The following is a 15512-nucleotide window of genomic DNA, read 5'->3' as shown; positions in this document are numbered from 1 at the left end:
CCTTCCGCCGGCAGAAGGCCAAGGCGTACTCTCGTGGACTTGTGCTAAATTGAGGAAAAGTTGCTGAAGCCTCCCCTCCCCCCAGTCCCCTCACATGTTACCAGGAGTGGGGGGGGGGGGGGGAAGGAGGCATCAGGGAAACGCAGTGATGGTGGGATGCGTCTCAGCCCCCAGAGGGCAGGCCAGAGAAATTTATTACGATGACAAAGTGGAAGGGGAAGGACTTGGGGTGACTGACTGATTGGCTGACTGGGCTGCCCCTCAAGTGATGTCCTGGAACTTCCTTTGTGGGCACGTGTTCACCTCCCGAGGGGCAGGGGGCTTCTTTTCCGGTTGAGGTCGAAAGGTGGGAGGGGCTCCCTCCCACACTGTCCCAGGGCTGGGGGAAGGGCAGCGTCTCACTCTTGGCACCCTTCCTCCACCAAGGCCAAAACAGTCCCCAACAGGTAGAGGGCTAGCCAATGAATGAAAGCAGCAGGTATTGAGTTTGAGTCCCAATCTTGGACAAGAAAAAGTGAAAGAGAGGAAAGAAAGAAGAAAGGAAAAAAGGAAAGAATGAAAAAAAGAAAAGAAAGGAAGGAAGGAGAAGGGAAGGGAAGGAGAAAGCCCTTGGTTTTGATTTGCCAACAGCACAAAAAAGAATTAAAAATTTTTTAGAGAGCACTCTCTGCTGGCAGAGTGGCCCAAGTGGTAGAGTATGTGCCTAGCAAGTGCAAGGCCCTGATTCAAACCCTACTACCACCAAAACAATCAAATAAAAATAAGATCATGCTTGGAGCAGATGAGACCTACTTTTATTCTGAGACAGTCTATAGTCACTTCAGATTCTAACTAGCCAAGGAGTTCTACATTGTAATTATTAGGGATTAGAAGCTTTTAGCTTCTCCTGAGTTTCATCATTATATAGACATGAACCATGTTTGCTATATCTTGGTATTCTATTCAGATGCAAGACAATTCTTTGCACACATTAAATGTTCAGTCAATGTGTAACAAGTAAGTAAAAGAATTCTAAGCAAGGTCAGATCCTGGAAAGCATAGTGAAATGTTCTAATAAAAGCTTAGGATGAGCCATCAGTGGTGACTCATACCTGTTATCCCAGCACTCATAGGCTGAGGCAGGAAGTTCATGAGTTACACACCAGCCCGAACTACCTTACAAGTTCCAGGCCAGAACTACCTAAGGAAATCTTGTCTTAAGGGATGAGCTTATGATGAGGGAGATAGCACTAAACTTCTATGTCGTTAACATCCTTTGACAACTTGAGCAGTTCACAACTGCTCTGACTCCTGGGTTGGAGTTATATTAAGTATCTCCAAGGGTTCTTCCAACTTTAATGTTCTACAACTGCAATTAAATCAATTTTTATTGAATATAGTAATGTTCTAAGGGGCATATTATAGCCCAAAGTTATGTCCATATCTATGTGAAAATGAACTAACTTATAATTTATCAGACATATTGGAAGTCTGAGGGAAAGCTGTTCAGTTTCCAATAGAAAAATGGCAGCTTTAATCAACTTCCTCGTTAGGAAATTTAAAACTTAATTAGACCTAACTAGTGCCTCTGTAAGGTCTAATTTGTGCAGTTTAGTATTATTAGCTGCATAAGAATGTAAAAGGTACCTAAAAATGAGGATAGCTATATATAAAGTGTGATGTGAGGAGGACATTCCCAATCATAAATACCTTCCCCACTGGACAGCTCTTGGCTTTCTATTAATGCATAACCCATGGCTGCAAACCCCCATTCCTGTGAGGACTGCATCCCCATGCTGGATTCTCTGCTCAGGATCTTAGGTAGAAATCAAGATTCCAACAGGGCTACATTCTCAGCTGGAGGTCAGAATCTGTAAGCTCATTCCTGTCCTTGGCAGAATTCAGTTCCTTTCCATTGTAGGACTGAGTCTCCTTTCTCTGCTGGCTAGCGATTCTCCACAGGCCACAGCAGGTCCGCGCCATACCTGCTCTCACAGCCTGAGCTCCTTTCTTCAAAGCCAGCAGGAGGATCCCTCTTGTAATCCTCAGATTAAGTTTCTAGTAACCTAATTGCAAGCATGATGCCCTATATGTGTAAAAGGCCTTCCCACACTAAGCAGAGGGATTTGTATAACATGTTGGGGAACACCTCAGAATTTTGCTCACCATACCAGCCCTAACTCCAGCAGTCTCTACATTTAGTTTCATTCTTTAAGGACTCCTCTCCTGAAGATATGGATATTTTTTAACTAATTTAAGCCATCATGTCATTTTAAATGAAATGGCAGTCATAAAACTTAAGGGCTGAAAGAGAGCTTAAAAATGATGTGTCTAAAGCCTAGAACACAGAAAACAAAGGGGCATGATCTCCCTGATATATGACTGTTAACAAAGGGAGATGGAGAGACAGTAGAGACCAAGTCTGTGAACACTGTATATGTGCTTGATACATTGTATACTGCATATGGGTCTACCTGACCTAGACAAGGGATGGGAAAACAGGTTGTAAGATATCACAAGAAATGTACACAATGCCCTACTATGTAACTGCACCCTCTTTGCACAGCACCTTGTAAAAAAAAAAAAAATTTATGTTCAATTGATAATAAAAAAAAAAAATAATAAGACTAAGGAACAGCAAAAAAAAAAAAAAAAAAAAAAAATGATGTGTCTAAACTCCTACTTCATTGTTTTTAACCTGCATGAAGGAAAGTGACTTACTCAGATCATCACTAGTATGATATGAAACAGATAAAATTTAGGTTTGGGTGAGTTTCAAACCAGTTTAGTTCATGGCACCCACTGCTACCAAAAGGACCCTGAGTATTAGAGAGGAGATGCAGTGCTGCAATGAGACTCAGAAGCAGAGGGACATCCAAAGCAAGAATCAAGACAGAGCATGAAGATAGAAAAGGAATGCTGGCTGGGAATGTGGCTTAGTGGTAGAGTGCTTGCCTAGCATGCATGAAGCCCTGGGTTCGATTCCTGAGCACCATATAAACAGAAAAGGCTGGAAGTGGCACTGTGGCTCAAGTGGTAGAGTGCTAGCCTTGAGCAAAAGAAGTTCAGGGTCAGTGCCCAAGCCCTGAGTTCAAGCCCCAGGACTGGCAAAAAGAAAAAAGAAAAAAAATGGAATGCCACCTAGATGTGTGGGGAAGAAATTATGAAGGAAAAAAGTGTTTTATTTTATCAATCCCTTCAAAATTTGTGGGAGGAAGTCCCTGTACTGCAGTTCATCATTGCATTTTTGTAAAAACATTTATATGTGAAGAGGAGTGTTGGCCAGGATTCCATTCATTTAAAACAAAGTCATCAATTTTTAAAGCAAAATTATTCACAGTGTAGGCAAGGAAGCTCAAAATCTGAAATAAATGTTTGCTTTATGAGGCATTTTCTATGCAGAGACCTGGCTTATTTTCCCCAGTTTAAAGTCACTTAGCATTCTGAAGATTGATTCTGGCGTAACAACATCAGTTTGAATACATTGTGATTTAGTAAAATTATATAAGCGCCCAAGGAGTGGGGAAAGCTGCCTTGGGGATTCATAATTACCACTGGGAGAGAAAGGAGGGGGAGGGTGGCTAAACCGCCAGAAATACTCACATAAATAGCAACATTACATCCCACTGAGAAAAGAATGGTGACAAGAATTACATCAATACTAGACATGTTATAAAGATTAGTGTTTATAAAGGTCTAATAAGATACTTGTTAAGGTGAACAGTCTTTTGTGTAATTTAACCTCAGTTTTAATATATCAGCTGTTCCCAGTTCAACCAGCAGAGACTTGGACTCCACTGGAGGACAACCACAGATCTCCAGGGAAGTCATTTTATAATTAGCTTGAGGTTAGAATTAGAGAACAACTTGCTTATTAATACATGACCATACATCTTGTTAGTGGACCTCTCACTCTGAAGCTGATAAAGGAAGCTGTTCATGTGCTCAGATGAGATTATTTCTTAGTCATTGTGCTAACTAAACAAACTTGTATACCATCTTTATGGGAAAAGAAAGAAGCAAAGAACAAATGTATACCCATATCCATAGAAATTTCCAAAGGAAATTGAGGTATTGGCTGCCTCTGGACTGGGGCACAGGCTGGGAGAAAGACTTCTCTTTTGTGACATTTGAATTGTGAAACAAGTGGAAGTATTACCTAATCAAAAATAATTTTCTACTTGGGTATGTTGACAAAGCCTGTAAACCCAGCACTCAGGAAGCAAAGACAAGAGGCTTTAGACCTCAAGGCCAGCCTAATTTATGTAGCAAGATCTTGTCTCAAAAAGAAAAAAAAGGGGGCTGGGGATTTAGCCTAGTGGCAAGAGTGCCTGCCTCGGATACACGAGGCCCTAGGTTCGATTCCCCAGCACCACATATACAGAAAACGGCCAGAAGCGGCGCTGTGGCTCAAGTAGCAGAGTGCTAGCCTTGAGCGGGAAGAAGCCAGGGACAGTGCTCAGGCCCTGAGTCCAAGGCCCAGGACTGGCCAAAAAAAAAAAAAAAAAAGAAAGAAATCCCCTAGGAGATGGGGTGCCACACGCCTTTAGAATCAATCCCCAACACCAAAAACAAACAAAATAAAATAAAAATTTCCTAAAATAAGGAGAATGAATATTCAAAGAGTGGAAAGGGGGAAAATAACTTAATATGGCAAATTAAAAAGCTGGGTATAGAGACAGGAGATTATAATCCTAGATAGTCTGGGGTGGAAGGCAGGAGGATCACCTGAGCCAAGGACTTCAAAGCCAGAATAGGCAACATTATGAGACTAGTCTCCAGAAAAGAACTGGCTTGTTCTAAAGATTTGCTTGCAGAGACTGGACTGGCCCCTCTGCGTCTTATGTTCCAGCTCTTGAGTCAGGCTTTTGCACCTTTCAGCTTTCCATACTGTATTCAGATTGACTACTCTACCCCACCACATCCACATCACCTACTACCCACATACACAAATTAGAGCAGTCCTTTAGAATTCAGATCTAAATTTTACCTCTGAGCCAGCCATCGGTACCTAATTCATGCCTATAATTCCAGTTACACAGGAGGCTGAGATCCAGAAAATGGTAATTCGAGGCCAACTCCTGGCAGAAAAGTCCAAGAGACTCCAGCTCCAAAATAACCAGCAAAAAGTCAGGCTGGAGAGGTAGCTCAAGTGCTAGAGCACCAGCTAATCAAGTATGCTAAGTTCAAACCCTAGTAACAGAAGGGAAAAAAAAACAAACATGAGAACAATTCTGTGTAGAATAAGAAATTGTTACCATCTTCATTACTAGTATACTGCTCTGGGCTCCTTTAATTGCTGGTTCTCCTAAATGCTGTTCCTTCTCCAAAATCTAGTTGGATATTTGCCAAAATATCCTAAAAGAAGATGCAGAAAAAGAAAGGACAAATGCTCTTCAAGGAAAAATTCTCCCCATCTCTAAACTAAGACATCTGAATCAAACCCTTTCCGAGGCTGAAATAAAATGACTTCCCTCACTTAACCATGGCACTCACAAGCCAGCTTTTGATTTTCTTCACAGCAGTCCAGAAAGAGAGGATTGATCACATGGCCACACAGCTACAGACTGTCAGCCCAATGTGTCAGATCACCTTACCAAACACCTTTTCATTAGGAAGGAAAAGGCAGTTCCTAACTAGGTCATGATGCTCCAAGGTTGTGTCTGTACATCAGACCCCGCTTTGGGGAAAAGCTCCGAAGGCCACCTTTGACACATGTACTTTTCATCCAGTTAATGTTTCATATGCCTTTTAAGTTGTCCCTGAAATTGTCAGTGTGAGTTCCAAAGGAACGAATGCTAAGTGTCTTCCACTGTCCAGAACAGTCAGAGCTGGGGTCAAACTATAGCACTAACTCCTCACAACTCCCAGTTATTCAGTTATTCATCACTGACCAAAAACACTTGAGGATTCCCCAATTTGCTTTTCTTTCATCTGAATTCTCTCTTTGGAGATAACAGAGTCATGAAGAAGCTAGTTTTGTCTACACAAGAAGTCAAATAGACCTACCTAAGGTTATAGGGAAAGAGCATTGGGCTAGCTCTGTTACCTACTTGTTCTGTAACTCCAAGTGAGTCACTCCACTTCCCTGCATTTCATATTGCCTTTCATGCTTCCTTTGGTTCTAAGATTATCTAGTTCTATGTGGACATTTGGGTTCTGATATTTTCAGTTCAACTATTGTTACTAGTTTTATGGAATGTAGCTTCTGATATTATATTATGCAAACTCAGTATTTGTTTCTTTCCACTGCTAAATTGTCTACTCATGGACTATAAATGCCAGTAAATTGAGGACCTGGCACAATTCGGATTTTGCCTGGACTTTTCAAAAAGCCAGATGGCATCAGATTTTTGAGTGCCAATTGTGCCTGCTTCTACAAATTCTGATCTAATAGAAATCACCCAATCTGATGTCAGCTGATTGTTCAGACAGATTTGTACAAAAGGAAGAGTCTTTCTTTTTCATGGTGTCTTCATGCTTCATGTAGACATCTTTCAAATTAGGAAATAAAATCTAAACCATCAATCAGTTGGCATTCTGGAAAAAACAGTTTTTCCTCCTCTCTCATACCACAATAATCACCACATAAGGTTTATGAGTCTGGACATGATTATTTATATTACATGGTAATCCCAAAACTCAGAAGGCAAAGGCAGGATGCTCAAGAGTTCTACATCAGTCTGGATTACATAGTGATTTCAGGTCAGTCTGGGCTGTATAGTGAAACCTTGACTCTAAAAAATTATTAAAAAGGGGCTGGGGATATAGCCTAGTGGCAAGAGTGCCTGCCTCGGATACACGAGGCCCTAGGTTCGATTCCCCAGCACCACATATACAGAAAACGGCCAGAAGCGGCGCTGTGGCTCAAGTGGCAGAGTGCTAGCCTTGAGCGGGAAGAAGCCAGGGACAGTGCTCAGGCCCTGAGTCCAAGGCCCAGGACTGGCCAAAAAAAAAAAAAAAAAAAAAAAAATTATTAAAAAGAAACAAAAAACAAAACAACAACAAAAAAAAAAAAAACAGGCATTGATGGCTCATGCTTGTAATCCTACCTACTCAGAAGGCTAAGATCTAAGGATCATAGTTCAAAGCCAGCCCAGGCAGGAAAGTCCATGCGACTCTTATCTCCAGTTAACTACTAAAAATCCAGAAATGGTGCTGTGGCTCAAAGTGGTAGAGCAGTAGCCATGAACAAAAACAAGCTTAGGGACAGTGCCCAGGCCCTGAGTTCAAGCCCCAAGACTGGAAGAGACTTATGTTTACTAGTTTATTATGAAAATATATTTCAAAGGACACAAAAGAAGAGAGATGCAGGGAGAGACTTGAGAGAAGGAGTTCAGAGCTTCTTCGCCTCTTGTGGGTCAGCACCCTCCAGTACCTCCACATGGCCAGCATTCTGCAAGCTTACCATACTCTGTGCTTTGGGGGTTTGTGAAGGCTTTGTTACATAGGCAGTATTGATTGATTGATTTCATTTATTTATTCATTCATTGACATCTGTACCCTACTTAATTTTTAGCACCTTTCTCCTCCCCAGAGGTTAGAGGGTGGGACTAAAATGTACAGTCAGGCTTGGTCTTTCCTGTAACCCACATTCATCCTGAAGCTACCAGCCATCTTCTTAAGATTCAAAATGATACCTCACTTGAGAGATTCCAAGGATATTAGGAGTAGTAGGCCCAGAAACTGGGAAGAAGACCAACTATGTTTCACAATATCATAGTCAAATAAGAGAGGCCAAAATTCCAGACCAACAACTGCCTTGCATAGGAAAGCTGAGATCTGAAGGGGAAATTTTTCCAGCTTGCTGTGATTTAATTATGGCTTTGTGATTCAGAGAAGGTGGAAACAATATGAATGAGCCAGCTCCCCGGCCCAGCTGTCAAGCACTTTCTTGTAATCTGCTCTTCATCCCACTTGTCCTAGGAGCTCCCAGTTTGACAGCTCACCAGCTACTTAGTTTCCTCCCGCTCTGATTCATACCCTGGGGGCTGTCTGAGGCTCTCTGAGGCCCTGTGAAAGGGCACCCAGCAGAGGTAGTTACCATCATCCCAGGGTTTGAGTCATAATGACTTAGGAGCCCTGGTCTTCTTTGCTATAGTCCACAAACCAGCAGCGCCCTCTCTATGCCAAGATGGGACACCATCTGTGGCTGTTCAGTGAGAAGATAGTATTTGTAATGAGTTCTTGCTGCAACCTCCAGAGGTCCCTGTTCTATAACCACTTAATACCAGCTGGGTGAGCTTACTAGAAACCATCAAGAGCTCTCACTGCCCTCCTTGAATGTGGCTTAATGGTTCATTTACAGCAAAGAACACTGTCTTCATGGGAAAAGGGATAAATGCTGTGGGAACTCTGCATGGAATGAGTGCAGTAGGAGAGAGAATAGGAAGATAATCCCAGGTTATAGCAGTTAAAGCAGAAGGTAGCTATGTACAGAGATGGGAATGGAATAATGGCAGGGATTACAGATATTGTCATCATGCCTGGTCCTATGTTTTTTTTTAAATATGATGTCAACATCATTGAAAACTTCTGAGCAGTTTAGCATCCACTCAGAGAAAGCAAACCAGCAGTCTTTTTGCTGTACTAATTCAGTATCTTTTCTCTTTCAGTGACCATGCAGCAGGTGGCCAGGACAGTAGCCAAAGTGGAACTCTCAGACCACGTGTGTGATGTGGTGTTTGCGCTCTTTGACTGTGACGGTGAGTGGCTCTCTGGAATCAGGAGAGGACACTGAGCAGCCTGGCCTTTCTAGACATGGCTTCCAATGGAGCCTCACAGGCAGCAACAGTGCACTAGCCATGCCTCCCAGAGGCTGGCCCACACCTCATGAGATGGAGAAACAGAACACAGGGTTTGTGTTCTCCGCTTCTGGCAATTCCAGTTTGCCTGTGGTCTACATTAATGGCCATAGGACCTCAAAAATGATAACAGAGGGGTTGAAGGTGTGGCTCAGGTGCTAGCACACCAGCCAACAAGCAAAAGCACCAGATACGGAGTTTAAGCTTCAGTTGCAGCAGAAAAAAAAAAAAGGAAAAGAAAACAGAGAAAATTTGCAGGATTGCTTAAATCTGTGTTTTCCCACAATCCTAATTGTAGCCCAAATAAGTATAATCTCCTTTGGAAAAAAAAATGAAATACAAATGTTAAACCCAACCTGTCGCTTAGTAGAGAAAGGACACTCAGGTATTGAAATGTCACTAGAAAGGAGGAACCTATCTCCTTATACAGAATATAGTATATGTAAGGTCCTGTGGCAGATGTGGAGAATCAGATAGACTAAGAAGGTCTCACCCAGCTAGGCATAGTACACGCACAAATCAGGTTCCCCAAAGCATCAGGAACTGGCCAGTAAAGGGGAGTGGAGGTGGAAGAAGCCTCCCTCCTAGGGAGCAGAGTAATTAAAGGAGGGCCATGAGTGCAGACCTGCAGGCTGGCTTTGCTGGCCATGCCTCCAGCCCTGGGTCCAAGTCCTTTGCTATTAGAATTCCCTGCTGGTTCCTTTGTGCCCACAGCATCCTGTTTGCCATGCTGATGCCATAATTTGTCTCTCCCACAACCTGCAAGTATTTCAAGTATTTCAAAACACAAAGTCTGCTTATTTCTTTATTTTCAGTACTGAGCACAGGACCTGACAGATACTATATTCTCATTCATCTTTTGTCATACTACACAGCACTGTCACTGAGTTCCATTTGGAAATGTTGAGAAAGAAGTGAACTAGGTCATCCTGGGCCATGAGAATCCAGTTGGGCTGTGAGAGCGTGCAGGACCCACATGGTGTGAACAGTGGCATTTTCTCAGTGGCTTTGTTCCAAGGCCTCCACTTACGCTGTTGTGTTTGTCTCTTCCACTAGGCAATGGAGAGCTGAGCAATAAGGAATTTGTTTCTATCATGAAGCAACGGTTGATGAGAGGCCTAGAGAAGCCCAAAGACATGGGCTTCACTCGCCTCATGCAGGCCATGTGGAAATGTGCACAGGAAACTGCCTGGGACTTTGCATTGCCCAAATAATGGCCCAAAACTTCAAAAGGGTGCCACCTGCACCCCAAACATCCTGGCTCCTCCAGAGCAGCCTCTGCATAGACCTTCATGCTGCTGCTTTTGGGACCAGTGCTCCCTTCCTTCTGGGAGTGACCTCAGGGTTCCACAGCTTCCCCTCACCTCCCTTCTCCTGGCCCAGAGCTCTGCTAGGCCCCTTCAGTACACTATCTTAAGGAATCTCCCACACCTGCCAGCCCTGGGAAAAAGCCAGCTCTCAGATCACTTCTGCCATGGATTTAGATGAGCAAGAACATCCCTTATTCTTCCTCCTGCTACTGTTTTTAAGCAGCGAGTTGGGAGAATCTCTGTCAGACAAGAAGTCTGTGATGAATGATAATGAAGATGACCCCGGCGCCCTGAGCTGGCAGGAAGCCTGGCCTGAGGAAGGATCTGTGTGAGACGCAGGCGGGCTCTGATACTCCCAGAAGGCCTTGTGCTCCGTGGGAACAGAGTAGAAATTAAAATTTAAGTAGCTGCTTCATGACCCTCTCTGCTCCCTTCTTTTCCTCAAAGGCACCCCAAGACGCCTCCATCCAGACTGTTAATGAGCAGCCATGGCTGAGTTGTGGTTCCATGCAGGTGCCACCCCACCCCCTCCCACCATGGCCTCCACAGTGGAGGCCTGCCTCCGCCTGTCCTAAACATGTGGAAAATATCACTATAATTATAACAGTTTTCATTAAGCCCCCAAAGGTTCCCGTCTTCTTTATTTTCGAATCCTCTGAGCCCTTCTCGTCTTTTCGCCTGGGTTTCAGAGTCACTAGCAGCAGTTTGTCTGATGACATCACAAGGGTGTTTAGGGGTCCATAGTGGCACTGACCCTGCACAGTTTGCCTAATGTGTCATTCATAGTCATGGCACAACAGTCCTTGATTATTCATACCCCATGATAAGGAACTAGGGGGAGTGGAGTGTATGAAGAATCATCTGTTATTGGGGACCTAAATTTTAGAAACCATAGCAACCATGTCTGATGAACCCAGCTCTGCCACTCACTCAGGGTGGCACTGAACAAGTCATTTCCCATCTGTTCCCTCATGTGTTAAATGACAAATCGGTTGAGCTACATGGGCTCTAAGGTTCCTCAGGTTCCGCCTGTGCTTCAGATCTCTAGAATTCCTGAAGCCTCCAGAACCTCCAGGTTAATTCTCCCTGTCATGGCTGCCATAACAATGATCACACTCAAAACCCAGGGCTGGGCTCTGAAGGTGGGGTAGGGAGTGGTTGGCAGCCAAAGAGATGCAGAGGACTTTTATCTAGTCCTGTGGCTGCCCAAGGAAGAGTCTGGTCCTGGCATTTCTTCCACAACCATTTAGCAGCCTCATTTCTAATGTCCTTCCTGGGACATTAGACTCTCCAAAGGGTCTGCTGCTCTCCCTTCTCGTCTATCTTCCCTCTTTTTTCTGGATCCAAGTATGGACTTTGCCCAGGATCATTGTCCTTGGTCTGGGGCATTAGCACAGTATTAGCAGAGTATTTCTTGTTTACTGCAGCATCCCCAAATCACTCTCTGTCACCTTCTCCCTCCAGCCCGAAAGAGATGTCCCACTCCTAGCCTCTGTGGGACATCTCAGGAAGGGCTACTAGGCTTCCTTGGTCTTGGGTTCAGCATGCCCAAAGACAAGCAGGGAAAACACAGAGATTGCTACTCAGGAAAAAGAGGCTTAAGAAAGTGCCCAACCTAGTTTAGTTCTGGTTGAGCAAATTGTCTAGATAACAGAGATGTTTACACAGTGACTACTACCAGACTAGGAAGAAGCAACAGCACCTTGAGAGCCAGGAGCCCAGGCTTGGAGCTAGAACATTCTGCAAGTTTTCACACAGCCCAAGCCAGAGGGGGGTTAGGGTTATGTGTCGGAGGGAAGTCAGCTTCTTACAGGCCTCCAGTGCCACCTGCTGGCAAGAAATCTTAGTGCAGTGATGCGCACTGGTGTGGATGCTGGGAGGGGAGGGGACTGGAGTCCATTCCTGAGAATAGGACTTTCCAGAGAGCCACCGTGGAGCAGGGCAGAAGGAACCATGAACAGAGGCACTATGGATATGGCTATAAATGAAAAAAAACACACCCCACTTTTGAAGAGGGCACCAGTGGCTCACACTTGTAATCCTAGCTACTCAGGAGACTGAGATCTGAGGATTGCAGTTTGAAGCCAGCCTGGATAGAAAAGTTCCTATGAGACTTATCTCCCATTAACCAGCAAAAAGCTGGAAGTAGAGGCATGGCTCAAGCAGTACAGCAAAAGAAGCTGAGAACCCAAGGCCCTGCATTCAAGTCCCAATACCTGCACCAAAAATAAAAGGAAGAAGAAAGGAAGAAGAAAAAGAGAGGGGAGGGGATGGGGCTGGAGGTATAGCTTAGTGACGAATTGAGCATGTGTGAGGTCCTAGGCTCAACCCCTCCCCCAGCAAAAGAAGAAAAGACTTGTGGGTCACAACTGAATGGAAAGAAAGGAAACCTGTGTACTTATAGAAGATAAGCTCATGATAAGCTATGCAGGGGGGGAATAATAATAATACAACCCAAAGAAATAGCAGCGATGGTGGAGCACGTGTAAGATCTTTTTTTGCACTTGCCACATAACTCCAGGAATCTTCATATGGTCGATATGTGTTCTACCTTAGTGCCACACCTAACACCCAGTATTAGGAATTGGGGATGAATACTGGGGATTAAAGTCAGATCCTTGTACTTGCTCCTTGTACTCTATACTTGAACACCTCCAGTCTCTTTTTGCATGGTTTTGGTGTGTGTGTGTGTGTGTGTGTGTGTGTGTGTGTGTGTGTGTGTGTGTGTGTGTGTTATTGTCAGTCATGGGGCTGGAACTTGGGTTCTATCCCTGAACTCTTTTACCCAATGCTAGTCCTCTACCACTTTGAGCCACGGCTCTACTTCCTGTTTTCTGGTGGTTAATTGTAGACAAGAGCCACATGGACTTTCCTGCCCAGGCTAGCTTTGAACCAGTCCTCAGATCCCAGCCTCCTAAGTAGCTAGGATTATAAATGCGAGACACCTGCATCCAGTGCATGTATTATTTTCAAGATAGGGTCTTTCTTTATGCCCAGGCAGGTCTGAGCTATGATCTTGTACTTGTCCATGTCACTGGAGATGATAGGTATACACCACCACACACAGCCATTGGTTGAATGAAGTCTTGAATTTTTATGCCTGGGTTGGCCTGGAACCACGATCTCCAGAGCTTTATCTCCCTAATAGCTAACACTGCATGCTTAAGCGACCTTGCCTGGATAGAAATTTTTAAATACATGTAATTACAGATATGATGGCAGTTTAAAAAGTAAAAATCTTGGTGCCAGTGGCTCATGTCTAATTCTAGCTACTCAGGAAGCTGAGATCTGAAGATCATTGTTCAGAGCCAGCAGGGCAGATAAGGGACTCCCTCTGCAGTTAAGCACCAAAAAGCTGGAGGAAGCGCTATGGCTCAAGCTTTAGAGCACTGACCTTGAGCAAAAAAGCTAAGGGATAGCACTCAGGCCTTAGTTCAAGCCCCATTAGAAGGAAGCAATAATAAGTATTGGGCTGAGTTGTCAGGCTCTTGGCTTAGGCCATAAGGCAAGGTCTCCATGTTGGAGCTAGAGACAGAATGTGGCAAAGGATGTCAGCTATGCAGGAAGAAAGCGTTTCTAACCCTACACACAGCTAACAACTCCTCTCTTGAACCCCTGTGGAGCTTACACAGTCCCACTGGGAGACTCACCACATGTCTTGTAGTTCTTCTCGTTCCTTTCTTCCTTAGTAGACCAAGCTCTGGGTTCTGTCATGCTTTGTGCATCTCAATCCCTACAGCACCTCCTGGTGCCTAACACAGGACAGACACATGCCTGCAAAAGCAGCTCCCTCACTTCACAGAGGAGATAGGGTTTAAACTGAGGTCTAAAGAATGACTTTTGCTTAGATAGACTAAAAGATAATCAAAGAGGACAGGCTGATAGATAGGTGAGATGAGAGATATCTTGGTAGAGATGGAGAGAGATGGTAGAAGATAAAAGCTTGTTATGGTAGATTGAGCATTCTGTCTATCCAGTGGAAAGAGACATGGAGGCTGACAGCCAGTTAATGCAAGGCTGGATTTAGTCTAGAAGCAAAATTAAACACTTGAGATTCACAGGCTGGTTCACTTTTCCAGTGATGCTTGGGTAACTGTGAAGGAGATAAGTAAAGATTTGTGTCTCCTCTGTGTAGATACTACATGCCAGCTAGTCAAGTTAGAAGCTTCTAGATTTTTCCCTTAGGCCAGAATCATGACAATCAGGAGAAAGTATAATTTCAGGTCATCTCTGGTACTCCAGTTTCATTTTAAGCAAAACCTTTAGACCATTAGGATTAATATGAACTGTGCTGGGTGTGGCTCTATTCTTAGACTTTGGACTGAAAGGGATCCATAAAAATCAAATTAGCCTCAAAAACTAAGATACCTCATGGGACTAAGGTCTCTAGGAAAGGTATGAGTGATGACACAAAGACTGGTTCAGTCTTCAGGCTCAGTTCATTGTTCACTGTTCATTCAGAACCAAAATTCTGGATAGAAACATCTTAGATAGGAGCGGGGGTTATGATTCAGCTGGTAGAGCTCCTGCTCTATGCAGGAGGCTCTGGGTCCCCAGTACCTCAAAAAAAGAAGAGAAGGAAGGAAAGAGGAAGGGAGGGGAGAGGGGAAGAGGGAAAAGACAAAGGAGAGGGAAGCAAGGAAGGAAGGAGAGGGAGGGCGGAAGGGACAAATTGCATGGCTCAGGCAAGATAATGTTGTGCCAAGTCGCAAGACCACCACCAAGAAGACCACCGAGACTCAGACATTCCGAAATGCAAAAGCAAGGCAAGGCTTTATTTAAGCGAGCTGCAACTCGGGCCTCGTCCTACCCACCGACACAGCGGAGGTTAGGAGGGAGCCCCGAGCTGTGATTACACAGGGCTTATAAAGGCAAAGAACAAGGTTACAACAATCAGGTGTTCAAGCAAGCAAGATTAGGACACAGGTACAAATCTGATTGGCTCAGGGTTCGATTCTAAAATGGGGCTCACGTGGTAAAATGGGGTTCACGTGGTAAAGTGGGGCCTGACTTCAAAGTCTGGCACTTCAATAAGGCACAAAGGGCTCCCTCGCAAGGACCAAAAATCACTCACCATGCACACTCAGCCACCTCTCCAGATCCTCGCAGATCCAGACCTGCTCAGAACTGACTACAGATTCAAACTTCAGGTAAGACTTTGTCATTTCATATGCATTTCAGGAAAAGAGAGGATAACTCACCAGCCAGTGGCTGAGCAATCACAATCCAGTTCCTTAACACATGGAATTTACAGACTCTTTCCCACTTGAGTGAGTACCTTTGTCACTGACAAGTACCTATGGTCAGCAGAAGAGAGGCCCTATTACACTCAGAAAATGGAAGAAACCTCATGATACTTAGCAGGAGAAGGGAAGATGAACATTGTAGTCCTAAATCAACCAGCCTCAGAGAGGCTATC

At 44.2% G+C, this 15512-nt stretch overlaps 1 protein-coding gene across 1 annotated transcript in view; it reads left to right on the top strand.

The window, feature by feature from the left end:
• Positions 1 to 10807, top strand: part of Micu1 (mitochondrial calcium uptake 1) — a 149765-nt gene extending 138958 nt beyond the window's left edge. Inside the window, exons 11-12 of the mRNA XM_048338988.1 lie at positions 8595 to 8684; positions 9840 to 10807. Coding sequence (XP_048194945.1) covers positions 8595 to 8684; positions 9840 to 9997 — 248 coding nt within the window. The 3' untranslated portion in view covers positions 9998 to 10807. The remainder of the gene's footprint in view (positions 1 to 8594; positions 8685 to 9839) is intronic.
• Positions 10808 to 15512: the final 4705 nt, after the last annotated feature.

This window comes from Perognathus longimembris, chromosome 2 (assembly GCF_023159225.1).
Source record: "Perognathus longimembris pacificus isolate PPM17 chromosome 2, ASM2315922v1, whole genome shotgun sequence".
Taxonomy (NCBI): domain Eukaryota; kingdom Metazoa; phylum Chordata; class Mammalia; order Rodentia; family Heteromyidae; genus Perognathus; species Perognathus longimembris.
Note: the sequence above shows the minus strand (reverse complement) of the source record. Positions and strands in the feature narration are given on the sequence as shown.